Here is a 20918-nt window from a genome sequence, read left to right on the forward strand (position 1 = left end):
TGTGTTCAAGGAGAAGAAAACACGGACTCTTGATAAACACTACAAAACTTAACTTATGTGCCAATTTTCTGTCTTTTATTCCAGTCAACTATTGCATCAAACACATTGCCTTCCAAAGTTATTCCCTTAAAATATGTTCTAAACAAATGACTGGTGGAAAGGTAAAAAAAATATACTTGAAAATAATTTAATTGAATTATTACTAAACAAAACATCCCCTCTATAGCAGACATTTTGTATCCTACAAAACTGCACCACAGACCTGTGGAAAAGGACCTTGACACATGATAAGAACTAATAATAAGCATAGTTCACCTCTTGCTGCTAACCATATGAACTTATTAAACATAATTAGTTAACATTTAAACTAGTAAAACTTTTAAGTATGAAAATTTAAACTGAAATTTACATTTTTCATGGTGGAAACAAATTGATGTTATCCACAATTTTTGAAAATAAATTCAAATATGAAATAAAACACTTCCCTGAAATTTAAGCTCTTTCTTTTTTTATACAATGATGTGTTCCCTGTTTTTGGGTTTAACAAACTTTAGAGCTTCATAGCCAGTCATTGTTAGTGCAAACCTTTCATTCTTTGGTTTAAACATGATGGACTTTAATCAAGCTATGCTGAACTCATAAGAGCTTTTAGCAGCCAAAACATTGTCCAGTTCATTTCGTAGTTCTGGGTAGGACGTGTATGTCCATGGTAGTTCCAGAAGAGGGCCGCATGTGTGTGCCACAGGTCGTCGTGCCAGTCCATCCACAGGCGTGAACAGTACCTCAACCTTGTCAACACAGATGACATCTGACCCAGTAAGAAACCTGAACATCCTTCTGAGCCCTGTATCATCAAGTCCTCTGATGTACTGGTGCAGAAATCTGAAGCTCTGCTTCTCTGCTTGAGTGGTGGGAGAGGCAGTAAGCAACTTCAAAAGCTTTCTCGTTTTTGGCTTTTTATCCTCATACATTTGTAGGACATCTTGTGGGCTTTGAAAAGCTTCTTTTAGGAAGTAGCTTGCAACTAAGGACATTTTCTCTGCGGCATATGCTGGTTTTTGGATTAATTGTTTGTGTGCGACTTTCAGAAGAAGGCCTTTTAAGTTCTCTTTGGTTGGAAGCACTGATACATCCAGGCGATCCATGAGATCCAGCACTTCATCCCTGTCTTCATCTGAAAGATCTTCTTTTAGTGCCCTTGTTATCAGATCCCTATCTGATTGACTTAGGTAAAAGAGAAGACTTTCAAACAGCAGATCATCTGATACTTGATTCTCACCGAAGATGAGTGCCACTGTGAAAACAGGAGCAAGGCGACAAGGGAAATATCCATGGTCTTGAAATCCCTTCAGTAAAATTCTACCCATGGATTTCCACTCTTCTTCTTGCCATTTAGGAGACAGTGATGGCACTCTGAACTCCTCTCCTTCAGCTGTGTTGTCCACAAACTCTGACCAAAATGCAGCATACACATCTCTTGATACACCGTCTGCATCAGCTCCTTTTTCATCAATGTAGGTGTATTTTAGAGGGTGTATGAGGAGTGCTGGATCTTTGAACTGGCTGATCATCTCCTCCAGAATAGTAACCCTGTGAAGTTTGGTGGTAACACAGACAACATCATATGATCCTGCAGAGCTTATTGCTTCATTGCTTATAGATGTATCTGGACTACTGACTGCTGTGTTTGTTGGAGGAAGTGTAATGGATGTGATGACCAGATCATCTTCCTCAAACTGCAGGAATGGTTCATCTATTACAGTGTCATCAAGTTGACAAGGCAGAGGCTCTCCAAGGTAGGGTCCAATCATTACCTCAGATGTGTCTAATAATACATCTTCATCAGCATTCCTAGATTCTGATGATGAGATCACAACAGTGTGAGAAGCTTCTTCATCTCCATTTTCATCATTGGAAAATCTTCTTGTGCACAAGTAAAATCTCAACATTCCCATTTTAAGTGCTGAATAGAGTTCTCCAACTGTGACATCTTCATCAAATACGGCCTCTTCCTGATAGTCTAATATGTCATGACTGAACACCTCCCATCTTCCAAATTTGCTTTTTCCACTTGGAAAGAAAAGATCTTTAGCATACTGTAATATGTCAGCTTTTTTGGAGTCTTTGGGCACATCAAAGGTCCTTGTTCCTCCTCCTCTGCGCTTTCTCACTTGCTTACCTTCATGGATCCACCCTAACTCAATTTTTCGAGTCTTTTTCTCAGCCCATTTGTTGTTTTTTGCATATGTTCTTTTTCTCTTAGAAACAAATGCCTCCTCATGATCAGGTTTCTTCTCATTTTCATTGATTCCCATCTTTTCCTTTAATTTTTCGAGCAATGAGTTTTTTCTTGATTCCTTAGTACTTGCACCACTGTTTTCCAAGCAGAACCGTCTGGCAGCTATCCGGTCACCATATGTTGGGATGTAACCAGACAGGGTCTTGTCATCCATGAAATCAATCACTGTGACATCAATCTGTAATAACAGAGATATTTATTACTATACAGAAGTACAAGGTATACCTGCTGCCACACCACATGAGGTACCTCACTAAAAAAATGTATGTACATTTAACATGTGTTTTGATAATTGTCTGTTATTATTTTAGTGGCAGCCATCAATATTTAGCATTTATTCTTTTCCTCTCTCTATGCCAGCAACATTAATGAGATTCTCTAACATGTTATTAATAGAAATATTACAGTATATACAACGCCCACCTTTGAAAAAGTAAATTAGTATTCACGTATCTTTCAGTTGCACAGAGCACAAAGGGTTGAACTCACTGTTTTTTTTTAATTGAAGCCAAATATCAATATAAACAAAGTTTAATTCATTTGTTTTTAGATAAACAAGGAAACATTGTGCATCACATAATATAGCGATATATTTAAGAAACCTGGAATCTGCATACGGGTTAAGTAGTAACATGTGGTCATACAACGACCCAGTTTTATACAGCGGGTTAATTTGTTTTACATTCTCCATTCCATATAGATCCACACCAATGCAGCCTACCGTTACGTCCTTACGCAGTCAAAGCGAGAGAAGCGAAAACCGCTGTGGTTGCTAACTTAGCAATATGTCACATTTTTAGACGCTGTAACTTCGTAAAAAGCGAGTTTTACAAGTTTCCCCCTCAAGAGAGCGCTTACGTGTTCTTGTAGCATTCGTAAGAGACAGTCCTCAGGTACACCACGATTCCGAAGAAATCTCAGAAGTGGGCTATCAGTGTTTGTGTCCATGTTGAAAGCAGGGCATTCAAAGTTAAGTGCCAGTTCTGAAGAGCGTGAGCTCTCCACAACTACCATGGATTTGGGTTTCCGAACGCAACACGTTTTACGTTCTTACAATAAAAAATGTTATTGTAATGGTATTTTTTTTACGTTCGTACAATATAATATTCATATTGTACGAACGTGATAATTATGTATATTGTAATAACGTGATATTATGTTGTTCAAACGTGAAAAGTATATTGTACAAACATGATAGTATATTGTACAAACAGGAAAAGTATCTTGTTAGAACAATAAACTTTTCACGTTATAACGTGATACACTTGTATTTTTCTTTTGCCTGGGTGGCAGCTCTACGCTTCTGTAGTATGACCCTGATTTTATTGATTTTATTGTTCTTAATCTATTGTGCTCATTTTATTGTTTTTAATTCTAATTATCATTGCATACTTTTTATTTTGTGCTAATTGTATTATTTTAAGTTTTTATTTATTTTATTTATTTATTTTGAGTAAATCTCTCTCTCCTTTTTTAAACTTATTCATGTATCATTTGTGGCATGCCAAGTGTACAGCACTTTGTGTTCAGCTGTGTTGTTCTGAAAGTGCTATATAAATAAATTGCTTGCTTGCTAAAGATGTTTCACAAAGAAGAGTCATTAAAGAGCCCATGTGTTTCCACTGTGAACAACTCTCTTTGAATGGATAATTCAAGTGCATTTGAGGCTGAAAGTATTCACAGATGCACAGGTTTAAATCTGATTAAGTCCTTTCAGAGTCGTCTCTATTTTCAAGTTTTTCTGTTATAGTAAGTTAAAAGTCTCAGTTCAGCTCATCAACTGAATGAAAGAACCTTTTTTTCTGCCACTACACATTTTAAACACAATCTTCCTTTTCATTTGCAAGCTCTTTTTTACATTGACATTATAGTTAGTGGGGCTAACTGCTATGAGACAATATATTTATATGGTCTGAACCACACAGAATATGATCCATTTCAGCTTATAAACTGTAATCTTATTCAGCTTTGACTATTTCTGACAGATATTTTAATAACTGTTTTTTTTATTAAGAAAAATCTATCCTTCATGTTGGTTTTTAGTTCAAAGACCAACATGAAGGCCCTTATAACCTATCCCCAGCTGCACAGTGTGTGAGCTACCAGCAGCACCTTTATTCTTCCCAGGTCCTGAAAGATTTGTGCCTCCATCCCAGTCTTTCCATTTCTCCCAGTCTACCTCACAAAAAAGCACTCTACTGAGCACACAGTGCCTGCGTCATTCCTTTCAGCAGATGGAGATGAGGGGGAGGGTAACACAGAGTGAGAAAGGGGTGGAAGAAGAGGGAGCCATATGTCTACTCTGCATCAGTGTCAACATCACTGCCACGCGAGCCTTCGTCACCGGAAAACAACAAGGAAGATCGTCACACAGGAGAGCTTAAAAGAACAATCATCAATAGCAGCAGCAGCCGCAGCAGCGGCTCCTCCTTCACCAGACGTGCATCCACAAATTGGGCAAGAAGCTTGAAATTGAGCATCTAAATATTGTCCTAGAAGCTCTTCTAGGCATGACCTGAGGAAGCGGCAGCTAGTCATCGAGCTTTCTTGCTCCATCAACATGGGTAACCAAGAGACAAAGCAAAAGAAAGCAGCAGCAGCATCAAGCAACGGAAGCTACCCATCGCTAGATGAAGGATGGAGAGAGGGAGGAGGGGACGTAAAAAAAGGAGGAAAGAAACTCCATGGTAAACATGGAGGTAAAGGAACAGGCAGTGCAGGAGGAAGGGGAGTGACGAACGGCACAGGACTAAAAAATAAAAATAAATCAGAGTCCAAGTCTTCTGTTTTCTCCATCCGGAAGCGAAAGGGTAACCTTAAAGGAAAAGGAGACGTGTGTTCATCAGTGAAAGGCTCAAAAGAGGATGTTTTAGCATCTCAGCACGATGAGCTGGACAGCACAAAAACACCTGATCTGTCTGCAGATGAGCTGGGGCAGTCGGACACTGAGGCTGCCTTTCCTGAGAAGAGAAAGAAGCAGGGGAAAAGGGATGATGGAGATGAGAGAGACGAGAAGCATGAGATGCAGCAGAAAGCATCGACCGCAAACTCTCCTGCAGAAGATGGAGGGCAGAAGGGAGGGAGCTCAGGATCAGACACTGATATCTACAGTTTCCACTCAGCAGCTGACCATGAGGATTTGCTTGCGGATATCCAGCTCGCTATAAGGCTCCAGCAACAGCAGCATGGGGGGGTTACCTCAATTGTGGAAACACAAGGAGGGGGAGGAAGGAATCTAATTTGGGGGGAAGGAAAGGATAGGAGGAAACAGAGTAATGGGGTAGTTAAATTAACTCCTCCTGAGGTGCTTGACCTGACCCCAGAATTAGAGCTGGGGTCTGATGCCTTGTCATTCCTGGAGGGAGGATCTATTATTGGCTCTGTCAAGCAAAACGAGCCACTTCCCACACAGAATAGCCCCTTCAACGCAGAGGTTATTGAGAAGAATGAGGACAGGCATCTGGAGCTAAAGGGGCAGGGGCAAAGAGAAGCTGCTCTTTGTGTTTCCACAGGCACAAAAGACCAGCATGCTTTGCTTCAGCAGCGCCCTCACACAGATATTTCCATAGCTACTGAAGGGGGGGCAACAGTCTGCCCGGTGACCATGACAACTGTTGGTAACAGTTTCCACGATTTTACATTTGACAGCACTGGGAAAATCACAGGGGAAGAGGAGGGAGCAAGTGCTGAAACCCAGCAGGAGCAGGTGAGGGAGCTTGAGATGGATGCTAATCTCAGTCTTCCACTGCCAGACGACAACCATAGAAGTCCTGAGCCACTAGAGGGACTGAGTTCAAGAACTGTATTTGAAGAAGGTGAGATTCACTTAGGCTCAGGTACCAGCGCTGAGTCTCTTGAGGACTGCTTAAGTGCTGACTCTGAACCCAGCCCCTCTACCAGCACCAAGGCTTCCCCCTCCAACCAGCAGTTTAGGAGGAGCAGCGCCTGCTTTAGCCCACTACTTCCTCAGGAGAGCCCCACATTGGCCAAACGCCTCCTCAAGTCTGCCCACCCCGCCACCTGCTCTAGTCCTGTGGTGAAACCTTACCCTCCCATCTTCCCGTCCTACATCAAAACCACTACAAGACAGCTCAGTTCCCCAGGGCACTCACCATCTCATAGCCCCCTCTCCCCACGCAGAGCTCACCATAACTTTCACAGGTACTGGTTGTTTGCATGGCTGATACTGGTTCTAGAATTTTAAAGCACTGTAATGTCAAAATGATCATATGAGACCTAATTTAAAACGTAACATCTAACAAGATTAGCCTATTTAGCACATACAAAAAACTCAAATCTTAGCCCCACGTGGATTAAAACAGACTATATTCTTTTCGTTTTCATAATTTCTCTTATTTTCAAGAATAATCTCAACATTTTCGCTGTTATTTTCATTGTTTTAGAAACATAGGTTTGTGGCAAAGTGGCACTGAGCAATTTTCTTGTAGTAAAAGGCATTAATAATGAGAGATCTGCTAGACTGTAAGCAAACCACTAGATCAAGGACGTATTTAGTGTTTAAAATAAGTACTGTATACGTCGTCAGTATTCTAAAAAAATATATATTTCTAAAGGTGCTATTGACATGAAATTCTCACCAGATGTTGGTAACAACCCATCCAATTCACACATGCAATGAAATCAAACCATAGTTGTGCATAAATTAGGGTATTTATAATAATGAGAAATGACTCAGGAAAAAAAGTATTGAACACACTGAAAACGTTTTAATACTTTGTCATCACTAACAAGGACTTTTGTACAGTTGCATGGAGGAAATTCATTGCTCAAGTGTGATTTCGGCCCACACAAACAGTCTTCAAATTTTGAGTGCTCGATGGGACCCTTCTATGAACTCAGAGCTTTAGTTCTTTTCAGTTGGATTCAGGTCAGCAGGATTCTAGCCATTTTCTTTTCTTTCTCTGAAACGTTTGGTTTTCTTGTTTTCTTCTCTGTCTTGTTGAAATGTGCACCCTCATTTCATCTTCATTATCCTGGTAGATGGCAACAGGTTTTGGTCAAGAATATCTTGGTACATATTTCCATTCATCCTTCCTTAATTATATGAAACGTGCCAGTGTGGTATGCTGAAAAACAGCCCCACACCATGATGTTCCCCCCTCCAAACTTCACTGTTGGTGGTTTTTTGGGGTGATATGCAGCATATTTGACCCTCAAACATGTTGTGTATTATGGCATCTAAAGAGTTCTCCCAGTATTCCACTCGTCTAAATGTTGTTAAGCAAACTTTAAAGTGCTTAAACATGCTTTTTCTTCAGTAATTGAGTCTTGCATGGTGAGCAATGCCTGTCATGGCAGTTGAGTGCATTGCTTATTGTTTTCTAAAACAATTGCACCTTAGCGCTCCACAAGTGATGCTTGGCACTTGGAGAACTCTTATGATGATTCTTTTCACTCCACTGTCTAGTCTGGATCTAACTCACTCGTATTAATTTGCACTAAGTGGCAGACTTGCTTTTTAATCACTCATAGAGTTTAGCTGGTGTAATGTAACCTTCTGTGCCTTTTTCCACACTCTCTTTCTTCATGTATTTAATAGTTTTTCTTTGGGTCATTTTTCAGTATTGCAGATAATTTATGGAACTCTATGGTTTGATTTCTCTTTGCATGTATAGATTGGATGAGTTGTTACTGACATATGTAAGAATTTCATGTCAATTCCTGAACTCATGGCTAAACTCAAGATGAACATTACATTATTACACAAACATCTGAGTGTTTCTGTAATAACATTTTTCTCAACAAACGATTGTGAAGTAATACAGTAGTTTAATGTGTTCACTGATTATTGGATGCAAATCATCTTTCTGTGATATTTTGGATGATCTCACTGTGTCTACAAGAAGGAAATGGTCCACAGAGGCTAAACGCTTTTGTACTAAGCCGTAAACATGCGTTTTAATGTTTAGTTGAGCACTTTATCTATGGAGAGGATGAAGGCTCTGTCAGTTTGCCTAAAATGGAAGAAATCAGAAAACTGTGGAAAAGTAAAACTAACTGTAAACACATTGCAAGAAATGCACTTGCAAAGCTAAGCTAACCGGGAACATAAATGTTACAGGATGATGGCTGAAGGTTGGCAGGTGCGCAGAAAACGCTCCAGAAGCCTTGCTAGCCCTTTGAGTCGCTCAGCTGACTGGACAGAGGAACTAGACAGGCGATTGAGAGGCAAGGAGGAAGATGGAGGTGGCTTACTGAGCTCAGGAGAATATTTGGGGGGCCACACAGGAGGAGGCAGCCAGCCCATCTGTGGAACGAGAAGATTTTCATGTGGACAAGTATCTACTTGTGGTTTTCAGGATGTCTTTACAGGTGAGTATTAAACAGTGTGTGGACATGTGTGGGTGTAAGCAGGAATTATTTAACTTGTTACTTAGTCAAAAGGGTTAATACTATATGCAAGGTCCTATATCAGGTCCCTATATCACTCTGGGAATATTTAAAGAGTTTAAAAAAAACTCTATATGAACTTCTGTCAAGCTGTTTGACATCAGTAAAGGCCAGATGGCTCTGCTTGCTGCTTGTGCTAGTGAGGTGCTGCTGATGCAACTGGGAACTTTATGGCAATATTATGAAGCAAACAGACTCCTTATTGGGCTACATTTGGATCAAATCTGACAGGCAAATCATAACCAAATTTTCAGTGGCAGTTCTGAGATAAATACATCTCATGACTGGCAAATCAGATCTTGATGCATTCTCAATCATCCAGGAAAGTAAATCTCCAAAAGTTGATTGTGTTCATCTGGACGTAGCGTTTTGTGGGAGAAACGTTTCATCACTCATCCAGGTGACTTCTTCAGTCTCAGCTGACTGCAGGTTTCCCCAAAACGCTACGTCCAGATGAACAGGATCAACTTTTGGAGAGCAGACTGACTTCATATCTAACAACATTTATTCAGGCTTTACTGACAGTGCTGGCATGCCACTTTATATTATTGGATAAAACTGATATTGAGAATGCTTAACTGTGAAGACATAATAGGTGATATCCCACAATACATGGCTGTAGCTCAGGTGGCAGAGTAGGTCAGCCACTAATCAGAAGGTCAGTGGTTCGATCCCAGGCTGCCTCCTAGCTGCATGCCAAATATCCTTGGGCAAGATACTAACCCCATGTTTGCCTACTGGTGGTGGTCAGAGGGCCCGGTGGTGCCAGTGTCCGGCAGCCTCGCCTCTGTCAGTGCGCCCCAGGGTGGCTGTGGCTACAATGTAGCTGCCATCACCTGTGTGTGAATGTGTAGATGACTGAATGTAGTGTAAAGCGCTTTGGGGTCCTTAATGACTAGAAAAGCGCTATACAAATGCAGGCCATTTATCATTTACATATGTTATTGTAATACACTGATTGTAATGCAGTGGTATTGTATCTTATCAGATGATGGGGTATCTGGTGATTCCCACCTCTATAAGGCAGTGGAAACAGCTAGAGAAAACAAGACACACTGAATCAGAAGACGAGACAAGGGTGAAGTAAAACTAAAAGCAAGGCAAAAGGTAAAAATAACTATCCAAATAAAACAGGGAGTGATATGTGATAACCAAACAGGGAAACACAGACACAACTTAATATAGGATAACTCACAAATAAAGACAGAACAAGAAATAAACTAATCACAACCAGAAAGTGAAAACAAGACTAACTGCACTAAGGAAAATATATGGTAAAAAAAGGTAAAAACTCAGCAATGAATCAAAAAACTACAAAGTCCAAAACATCAGCAGCATCTGGGCAACGACTCAGGACCATTGGACATAGTGGGTAATGTCTCAGTAACCTCAGTAAGGTGCTGTAGCAGTTGTGGTACATGAAGGTACTTTGCTTTAATATGGCAGCCTCATACTAAAATGTGAAAAACGTCATTCTGGTTCACAATACAAAACATGTTTGTGACAGACTGGTGAGCTGTCCAGTTTCCCACAACCCTTAATTGTGTAAACAGAAGAATATCAATGGATGGATGGAAACAAACAACAGACATTGTAAAAGGAAAATGTTTGGCTAGATGGAAGATCTCAAAGCACCAGGAGAGAAAACTCAAAGAAAATAGAAAGTCCACAAACAACCCCACAAACCATCCAAACAAAAATGTGTAGACAGAGATGTCAGTGTTTGTGACAGATCTGTAAGAATTACACTGAATAAAATTCTATTGACATTCAAAAAATTCAAAGGAAAAGTAGACTGCTGAGTGCCATTGTTGAGTCACAAATATGCGCTAGTCAAAATTATGCTGTCATCACATCAGTAAATTCAGAACATGGGTTTGGTGATGATGATGTCATTTTTCAGGATAATAATAGATTTTGTCGATGAGAGTGTCAAACCACTTCTTTAAAAAACACATATCTTTTTAAAGAAGGTGAAGTGAAGACTCCATGACAAAGCTCCACGCAGCAAAGCTGATGTCAGCTACTAGCTGAGAAACGTGGAACCAGGTTGGTTTTATTAGTGAAAAAGCTGAGCCAGGAGGTGGAAAAGGTATCATAATAATTGTGATTTTTTAAAATGATAATTCCACTTTTTTGCTGAACAGTAAGTGAATACATATTTTTCTTCGACTTAATCTGGAAAATCAGAATCAGAATCAGAATCAGAATCAGAATACTTTATTGATCCCTGGGGGAAATTATTTTTTGTTACAGTGCTCCATTTTAAACCATTTTAAAAATATCCTGTTATATACAAAAGTTTGTGAGGTACACGTCACAAAAATCTAAATATTCTGCTATATAACAAAAATAAAGTAAAAAAACAAAACAAAACAAAACTGAAAGACCATCCGACAAATATGGCGATTTTTGCCGGGAGTTGTACACAATTGATCAGTGAACAGTTTCAGTTAAAATATCCCTTTTGATCCATCTCTGCGTTTCGCCCATCCTAAGGATTAGAAGGAGTAGGTAGCCAGTGCACATTATGGTAGCCTGATACGAATCTTTGTGCCACTGTACGTCCCACAAAAAATTCTGTTTTTCTGTTTTCTCCCTGATGTCCAGGTCGAACTCTTCTGGAGAAGCTGTTCTTGCAACAGCAAGCGGATGAGCCAGAGGAGGCTGAGAGGCTCTGCTCTAGGATCTTAGCAATGGGCCTCCTGCTGCCATTCACAGACTGCTTCAGAGAACAGCTGGGGGGAAGCACTACCCACATCACCTCCACCGCATCACCCAAGTTCGATGTATGTAGTTTTACACCACACCCCTATCTTCTCATGTTAGCAGTGAATTATTTTCATTGTCATATTTTATGGGAGGCTATTTCAGATGAAAAAGGGCATATGTTGGCACTATCATTATATTAAATGATAGACAATGTTGGGAAGGTTACTTTAAACTTGTATTCCACTACATATCACAGAATAAATGCCCCAAAATGTGGTTTGTAACGTATTCTGTTGGGTTACCCAATGAGAGTAACGTATTCTGAATACTTTGGATTGCTTAATATATTGTCATGCTTCTCACATGAATGTACTATTGCTGTGTGATTTATTACTATTACTGAACTGCACATGACAATTTGCAGCTAGCAGGTTGTTAATGCTATTCATCAAGTCTAACGGTCTGCAGTCTATGAACTAACCTCAGGTAACGCCAGCTAACAGTGTTAGCTCGGTGGTGAGTAGCCTTCAGTAATAGTAATAAATCACACAGCAATAGTACATGGAAGACACTGAAGTGACACATAACCCAGGTAGCTACCAAGGTATTTGCAGTAGGCTAACGTTAGTTTTTAAAAAGAAATTACTTCCAGATGTTTGTTAAGGTTGGGTTCTTTTAAGAGCAGCTTGGTTGCTGGCAAACAGAGTTTGCATTGAAGGGTCAGATTCCGCCCATTCCTTGCTTCTTTAAGTGGTGTCGGAATTTCCAAGTAAGAAATGCATTCCTGCCCGTGCACTGCTGGCTCTGTTGTGCTCGCTCTAGGTCCATTGTGTAGCTGATGCCAACAACATTAACAAGTACAAAGGCAACCTGATGCACCTGCATATTTGATGAATAGCATAGAGACTGTGCCACTGTTGTTTATTCAACCTGAATATTTTTTAACTGTATCAAAGGGAATGCGAAAGAAATGAAGAACAGCCTCTTGTTTGAATCTTCTGTGCTCAGTGATTTTCGCTGATTAAAAACAGAGACAAAGTTCATCCAGCTGCACTGACTTCTGGCATAGAAATGGTCAAACTCAATGAAAACAGCTGCAAAACGTTACTTTTAATGAAATGGTACTGAAGAGCGTGTAAAATTTGTGATTTTTAAGAAAACTGTACTGTCTGTACTAAGTATACTATATAGCAAATGATGAGTTAGTTAAGCTGGACTTGTTGTTGTCCTTACAATTAGGGTCACCAGTAATACTGGTTTTAATATGAACAAGCAAACATGTTTTAAGAATAAACAGAAAGCATAATGCACAAAGGTACTAAGTGTTCCACACAGGATCAACTCATGAACAAGAAAAGGAAAACAAATTTTGTGATTTCTAAGCTGTAACTGTGACTGCTGTTTGACTGGACTTTGTACACAAGACTGGAGTTGCACAGCTCTCTAAAAACGAGTATTTATGATTGACATTTCCAAATGTGGAGATTTATTTGTGAAATGAGGATAAGTGCAACTGTAACTGTTTTTAAAAAAAAAATATGTTTACTTAGCACGACCAGCTTTACACATGGGCAGCTGTCAACCAGCCACCACACTCTTTGGATCTCTGTGAGGGGAAACAACCAATTCAGATTAAAGGCCCTTGGCCTCAAGCCAAACCAGGTGGAGATAACAGGAATGGACTTCAATCTGCACAATCAGGTAAGAATAGCACTGCTCTGTAGTCTAATCTGTAGTTCTTGTTGGTGGTTTGTGCATGCCCTAAAACTGATACAGTGTTTATTCTGTGGTCCTGGCTCTATATAAACAAACAAAAACACATTATTACCATAAGGTTATACCAAACACTGAAACAAACTAACCCTTTTGTTACAGCTGGATTGAATTCTGTATATTACAATTTTTAAAAACTCTTACTCTTACTTTTTGCGAAGTAAGCTTTACACTTTTGATTGTTTTACAATCTTTATGATTTGGTAGGCTAACACACAAACATGTGAAAGATACCAATCTTGTCATCTCGCTTATATAAAAATGCATATAAACATTTTACACTTTCTTCGTGTTTATTCATTTCTGGCTTTTTGCTTCACAAAAGCTATTACTCAGAAGATGATTATGATGTAAGAATATGATGTAAGCCAAGAGTGGCAGAAAAGTATGTGAGGTTGGACATTTGAGTCTCTTCCCCAAGGTTTTGTTGAGCGCAGGCACTTTATTGATGACGCTATGATTTCTAAGTTTTCTTCCCTTTTTAATTGTAAAACTTCTTCTGACAATGTCAAGCTCCTTCTTAACTCTTTTACTGACCAATAACTAGTCATTCTCAGTCAGGTTGCTCCTTTCAAAACTAGGCATTGCTCTGTTAGTTCCTGCACACCTTGGTTAAATGATCAAACTTGTGGTCTTTGACGTTCCTGCCGAAAAGCAGACCGTCTGGTCCACTGTGTTTATTCACTGGTCCACTGGTCTGATTGTTCATCGTGAACACTTCAAAGAACTTCTTCACTTATATAATGAGTCAGTGAAAGAGGCTAGATCCTCTTATTTCAATAAACGTATAAATCATCATAAGAATAATCCAAGTACTATTTGAGACTATTAATAGTATTGTTTCTCCTCCATCTCAGCATGCTGTGTTACTTTCTGATGATACTTTTCTCAGTCTCCAAAAGTTGATTCTGTTCATCTGGACGTAGCGTTTTCAGTGGGAGAAACGTCCAGATGAACAGGATCAACTTTTGGAGATTTACTTACCTGGATGACTGAGAATGCATCAAGACACGTTTCTCAATCACTTTGTAAATAAGGTGATGGACTCGAGATCCAAATTCTCCTTAAGTGCCTTCCCTTATGAAGATGGCCCTTGGTGTCTGGGTCATTTACTTCTTTTTCTCCAATCAGACTCAATGACTTAATTACAGTAATACTGTAGGTAAAATGAAATCCTCATGATGCTCCTTAGACATATTAAACATGCCGAGGTAACTCCTCTATTGAAAAAACAGAATCTAGATCCCAGCTCTACTATTATCGGCCTATTTAAAATGACCATTTATAAGCAAATTACTAGAATAAATTGCAGAAAATCAGTTCAGGTCCTTACTATGCAGATTACAGACTGCTTACCCTTTTCAGTCTGACTTTCAAAAGCAGCACTCCACTGAGACTGCTCTCTTAAGGGTCTATAATGATCTATTAATGGCTTCTGATGCAGGGAATCTCAGCCTTCGATACCATCGATCAGCTACTTAACAGGCTGAAGATTTTGGCGAGTATAACTGGCTGTGCCTTAGACTGTTTTTTTTTCCTTCTTATCAGACAGGACCTTTTCTGCTAGGACTGACAGCTTCTCCTCTGACATTGCCCCCTTAACCTGCGGGGTTCCACAGGGTTCAGTTTTGGGTCCATCATTATTTTCTTTCTACATGCTTCCTTTAGCTGGCTTTATTCAATCTTTTAGTGACATTTCTTATAATTTCTATGCCGATGGCATTCAGCTGCGTGTCTCCTTTAAGCCTCATCAGCTGGATAGGTTTTCCAACCTAGTCCAGTGCTTAACTCAGGTTTCTACTGGGCTTTCTAGCAGTTACCTTGTTTTAAACACAAGCAAGACTGAGACCATGATCACAGCTCCTCTTGAACTACATTCTAAAACCAGTCAGGTTCTTGCTTCTTTCTGTCCTTCTGCTAAGCCAAACATTCGAGATCTTGGAGTAATATTAGATTCTTCTCAGGGCCTTGACTCACATGTCAAATCTCTGTCTCGTTCCTGTTTCTTTTATTTAAGAAAAATTTCTAAACTGTGAAAAATGGTCTCCTCAGCTGAACTGGAAAAAAATTATTCATGCATTTGTGTTGTGTTTAAATTATGGTAACGCCCTGTTTATTTGGACAAATCATCTCTTTCTCGCCTCCAAGCTATACAAAATGCAGCGGCCAGACTGCTTACACCTTCTAGCAAGAGTGCTCACATTATTTCTATTTTATATTCTTTACATTGGCTCTCAATAGATTTTAGAATGTGTTTTCAAATCCTTGTTTGAACATACGGATCACTAAATGGCCAAGCCCCATTTATGGCCAAGCTGCTTGTTGTCTCTGCTCACAGAGTTTGTTCCCCGAACATGACTGAAGACAAAAGGGGATCATCAGTGTGTGGAGGCTGTGGAACAGTCTACCACCACAGCTACGTTTGGTTGACTCTGTGGAATCTTTTAAAGAGCAGTCAAAAAAAATCTGTTTAAACAAGCCTTCTGTTGATTGACAATTTTTTAATCTTAAACTTTTGTATTGTCTATATTGTGTATTTTGGTGCCAAACATTTTGGTTATTTTAGCCTTTGTGTACAGCGTTTTGTGATTGCCTGTATACGGAAAAACACTTAATAAAAATAAACTTTACTTACTTGTGATCTGTAGTGAGATTTGAGAGCAGGTGTAAGAGAGCGTGGAGAGGTGGGAAAATGCTCTGGAGAGAAGAGGAATGAGAATCACTAGAAGCAAGACAGACTGCATGTGTGTGAATGAGAGGGACCAAGTTTAGTGCTTTGAAGACAAAGTTAGAGAGGCAAGGCTGAGATGGGTTGGACATGTGCAGAAGAGGAGTACTGAATATACTAGATAAAGGATGCATAAATGCATATGTATAAATATGGAGCTGTCAAGCAGAAGGAAAAGAGAAAGATCACAGAGAAGATTCATGGATATAGTGAAAAAAGATATGAAGAAAATGTGAAGGATTTGTGTAACAAAACAGAATACTAGAGATGGCGAGAAATGGAGGCAGATGACCTGCTTTGGTGAAACTTGAAGAGTTATGCCAGGAAAAGAGCTCAGGCAATGTCATTCTGAAAAATGTTTGTAATGTTTGAAAACTCAAAACATGCTTGTAGAATATGAAATCCAATGATTAAAAAAGGATTCAGAGTTGCTGTCAGGTGTATTCTGGTTGTCCTGCACAAGTTTCTTGATTTACTGCATTTTCAAACTTTTAGGTTTTAACGTTAACAAACGTCGTTGTCAAATTGTATTCACAGAAACAGATACTGCTTTGTACTTAGCGGCAATTAACAGACTAATAAAATATTAGAATTTAACTAAACTGAATGAAAGACAAACTGATTAAATGAAAATGCTCCAAAATGCACATATAAATAAAAACTAATAAAAGCAGTTAACAAACAAACAAAATACTGGTATTATATCACTATTGTACAAAAATAAATAACATGCAGCTGATTGACTCAAACAGATATAATTAGATCCATAGATATTTGGACACATTTGTTCTTAGGTTGCCTCTGTTGTGTATTGCACTGACCTATGTGTGTTTGTTTGTCCAGAGCTCCATGCAGATATCATGGGTTTGAGGCAGCAACATGTAAACAAAGAGGTCAGTCACTTTTCTTTCTTTCTTTCAAATTAAGAACTAAAGGCTACGCTGTTTGATTTTCCAACTCCAACATGATCCAAAATTAGTTTTGGTTTATAAGTAATGCAAGAACAGCTCTAAGAGAATTTAGAGAGCATTACAAATTTGAGCTTAAAAACATCAATGCCATTACTATAGTCATAATATAAAAAATAACACGTAATTAAGATCATCACAAAGTACGTAAAAGTAAATGTTTTACAGTGTCATAATGTAATGCATATACTGTCACATATAGAATAGAATAGAATAGAATAGAATAGAATAGAATAGAATAACCCTTTATTGTCATTGTATATGTACAACGAAACACATGCAAAGAGATTTGGATTGTACGTTTTTTTAAATGTGGTGCAGTGTGAGAGACATAAATTATCTAAACCCTGTTTAGTTAATCATGGTTTACTTGATCATGTTAATAAGTGATTGACTAAGACATAATTAACTAAATGGGGTTCGATAACCATGTTCAAACAATACATTATACCAGTTTCATGACAATAAAAGCATTAAATCATTTGAACAGTTAAAAGAGTTCAAATTCAGCAACGCAGACTTCTGTTTTTTCATAATTAAGAACGTTTTTTCACAAGACATGAAGAATGGAAAAACGCTATGGAATTAAATTTAATTGACTAGTACATCAAGTACTTCAAAGTACATTTTGAAAATGTACTTGTCAGAGGAAATGGAGGTGATAATAATGGGATATTAATGGGGCAAAAAATATGCAGTGAAGCCCACACAATAACAAACTTAACTTCATGAAGAGAAAAAAATTTCAAATACCAGACGGCAAAAATATGCCCAGGTTATCCAAATATCTGGGGCTTATATACACATATCCAAAATGGAATGCATATTAGAATAATGTCTTTGATGCTCTCACAAAGATATTTCACTAAAACCTTGTTTAAAAAAAGAAGCTTGGCATTAACTTGCCCTCTGGCCAGCTTACTGTTAAAATGCTCTCTGTGTAGCTGCTGTTTCTGTCCTGGATGCCCTTTCAACTTTACCATCTCTCGTTCTTTAGTGCAGTAAAAATCAAAGTCATGTCCACTTGGGGTGGCTGTAGCTCAGGTCATCTACTGATTGGAAGGTTGGTGGTTCGATTCCTGGCTTCCCCTATATCTTACTATGTAATAAGTTGTTTAAGTGTTAAAAAAATGTTATACTAAAGGTAAACTTTAATAACCTCTATATGCATTACATATAAGTTAAACATTTAAACCTTTTCTTGTTTTAATTTTGATGGTGGCTTATAAAACAAAAACTTTGCATCGTACAGTAAATACTTTTTTGATTGCCTGTAGGAATTATTTTAATAATTTGAAATGTTGGATTTTCATACACTATATGCCAGATTTAAAATAGGTAAATGGACTTATTCATGTTTTCTACTCTTCGGGAGCACTCAAAGCACTTTATACAACATGCCACATTAACTTTCTTCAATGTTTTTACCTAACATTCATACACATTCAGTCTCTGATGAATGCATCGGAGAGCAACTGGGGTTAGTACCTTGCCCAAGGATATTTGGCAGCCAGTGATCGAACCACCAACCTTTTGATCAATAAATGACATGCTCTACCTCCTGAGCTACAGTCACCCCCATTTTAAGCCTATGAACAACAATTAAATAAAAATTACAATAAAAAAGTCATTAACTATTTCACTTTATATGTAATAAATATGAAAGAAAATCCATACTAATTTTAGTTTTACTAATGATTTTTTTTTTTAAATTCTGGAATAATTTATGGTTTTGCATTTTCTACAGGAAGAATGTGTTTTTCCTTCAATAAAACTGAAGGAAAAACATGTTAATGTCATCCAGCAACTGGAACAAACCATAGAAGATCTCAGGACTAAGATTGCTGAGCTGGAGCGACTGCCCCCTCTGGTGGACAAGGACAGTATGAAAGTCACCACCTCCACCACAGACAGGGAATGTGGAGGAGAAGAGGACCTACTAAGGGGTGTGTGCGATGCTCATCTTCAGACTGAGGCCTTCTCTGTTGGAGGCTTGGAGGCAAAGTCTGTGCAGACATCACCAATGGATGACAGTTCAAAGTTCAAAGTGCCTTGTAGTGAGCCAGACAGAGTCGACAGATTCCTGGAGCCTCCCCCCAGTCATGATGGGTACCTGTGTTCGTGTCAGCTACAGCCTCCTGCTCCTCCACCCCCACTTCTAGGGGGAAGTGAAAGTGGAGTCTGCCCTCCTTATTCAGGGCAGACTGTAGCACCTCCTCCTCCACCATTACCAGAAATAGTCCCACCTCCTCCACCTCCTCCACCCCCTCTTCCACCAGGTTTAGGAGTTCCTCCACCTCTCCCTGGTTGTCTGGCTCCACCCCCACCTCCTCCCTTACCTCCACCTCTCCCTCATGGTCTTGCTGCACCCCCACCTCCTCCTCCTGCCCTAGTCCCACCCCTTACTCGTGGCATGGTTCCACCTCCTCCCCCTCCTCCTCCTCCATTACCAGGAGTTAAAGGCCCACCTCCACCTCAAGCTTGTGTGCCTCCTCCTCCGCCTCCTCCACCTCCACCAGGAAACATCTGTGTTCCCCCAGCTCTTCCAGGAGCTCTTGGCTCCCTGCCTCCTCCACTGCCACTGGGCTTATATTCTCTGGGTCTGACACAAGAGAAACCACCCAGAAAGGCCTTGTTAGAGCCACCAAGACCCATGAAGCCTCTCTATTGGACCAGGATCCAGCTCCACACCAAGAAGTAAAGAAAGTAACATGTACATTTAGGTCCATATGTTTTGTGACATTAATACATGTTGATTGCTATACCCAGGCAGAATTACAAAGAAATGGTCAATTGTCCAAATACTTATGGGCCTAACTGTGTTATAATGATGAAAAAATCATTATGATACATTATCATTATGTTTTGGGTTTTTTTTTTATTCTGGTAAAGACATTCTTAGACATCATTATCTCAACAATATGATGATGATGGTGTTTTAATTGCCAACTCATGAAAAGACCAAAGCTATGCGCTATATTGACATAGTATAAAGAGTTAATTTTCAACTGCACATATGCTATCAACAAAGTTATTGTGACAACCCTGTTACTACATGACCAAGCCTGTGATCAAGCACAACTTCTGTATTCCCGGATCATGACTCACTATTTCATGATCAAAATGCTCACAACAATGTTCTTGCTTTATATTTCACTGTTCAAAACACATCAAACAAAGTGCTTCATTGACATAATAAGTGGTGCTGTTTTGTGTTTCTCAGGGACATGTCATCTTCACTTGTGTGGGAAACAATTGAGGAGCCCAACGTAGACTTTCAAGAGTTTGTGGAATTGTTCTCGAAAACAGCCGTGAAGGAGAAGAAGCAGCCACTGTCTGACACCATAACCAAATCCAAGGCTAAACAGGTGTTGTGTTTAATTACATTTTAAATCCTCTGAGCTGAAAAACGTGCTCCCTCGTCTTCAGATGAATCTAAACGTACATAATCCAGAAACATGCAATAACTCACTTAAGCCATATTATAGTGTTTTTGAAACGCATCTTTAAAAAAACAACAAAAACATTGTATTTCACTAAATTTGAAACTATCTTATCACTTCATAGTTTACACTGTGTTCTACAATTTGTACATCTTAGAAATCCTGTTAGGTCACATATTTGTAAGGGGATTTAATGACCTGTGTTGCCTAGTGAATTCATTAGGTTTTAAACAGAGAGCTATATGGCTGATTTCCACCCCATCAGCTACTATAAAAGGTAGAACAAAGTGACTGAATCTGATCAGCATTATCACCTTGAATTTAAACTAATGTCTGCTATCCTTGATATAATGTAACATAAATGCACCAGATCCAATATTTGGCTCACTTTAACCCCTAATGTACATTATAGTCCACAGCTCTTGTTGTCACTACACTGTTGGCCCAACTAAGATTTCAGCATCAAGATATTGAAGTATCAGTATTAACAAAATACTATTTTAAAGTACTAAAATCTAATTTTGTCTTTTATTTCTAAAAAGTAACCACAGTTGGAATCGGATGATGTATGCGACAGCCAAAAT

General features: G+C 39.0%; 2 protein-coding genes across 2 annotated transcripts in view; one reads left to right on the forward strand and one right to left on the reverse strand.

The window, feature by feature from the left end:
- Nucleotides 1-620: 620 nt before the first annotated feature.
- On the reverse strand, nucleotides 621-3247 carry LOC146626125 (uncharacterized). Its single transcript, XM_085360330.1, has 2 exons — nucleotides 3158-3247; nucleotides 621-2477 (listed from the first exon to the last, which is right to left on the reverse strand). The coding sequence occupies exons 1-2, from the start codon at nucleotides 3245-3247 to the stop codon at nucleotides 621-623; spliced, it is 1947 nt and encodes a 648-aa protein (XP_085216456.1).
- A 1609-nt stretch (nucleotides 3248-4856) lies between these two features.
- Nucleotides 4857-20918, forward strand: part of fmn2b (formin 2b) — a 53028-nt gene continuing 36966 nt past the window's right edge. The window contains exons 1-7 of the mRNA XM_085360331.1: nucleotides 4857-6460; nucleotides 8382-8632; nucleotides 11321-11499; nucleotides 12973-13123; nucleotides 16767-16816; nucleotides 18639-19588; nucleotides 20115-20259. Coding sequence (XP_085216457.1) covers nucleotides 4860-6460; nucleotides 8382-8632; nucleotides 11321-11499; nucleotides 12973-13123; nucleotides 16767-16816; nucleotides 18639-19588; nucleotides 20115-20259 — 3327 coding nt within the window. The 5' untranslated portion in view covers nucleotides 4857-4859. The remainder of the gene's footprint in view (nucleotides 6461-8381; nucleotides 8633-11320; nucleotides 11500-12972; nucleotides 13124-16766; nucleotides 16817-18638; nucleotides 19589-20114; nucleotides 20260-20918) is intronic.

The sequence above is a fragment of the Diplotaxodon limnothrissa genome, linkage group LG8 (assembly GCF_057381915.1).
Source record: "Diplotaxodon limnothrissa isolate DT_005_m linkage group LG8, D_limnothrissa_male_GT1.1, whole genome shotgun sequence".
NCBI classification, from domain to species: domain Eukaryota; kingdom Metazoa; phylum Chordata; class Actinopteri; order Cichliformes; family Cichlidae; genus Diplotaxodon; species Diplotaxodon limnothrissa.

Coding starts and splice junctions, on each gene's coding strand:
- LOC146626125 (XM_085360330.1), bottom strand. CDS start 3,247: ATGGACACAAACACTGATAGCCCACTTCTGAGATTTCTTCGGAATCGT. Junction 2,478..3,157: donor TACGAATGCTACAAGAACAC/GTAAGCGCTCTC, acceptor CTGTTATTACAG/ATTGATGTCACAGTGATTGA.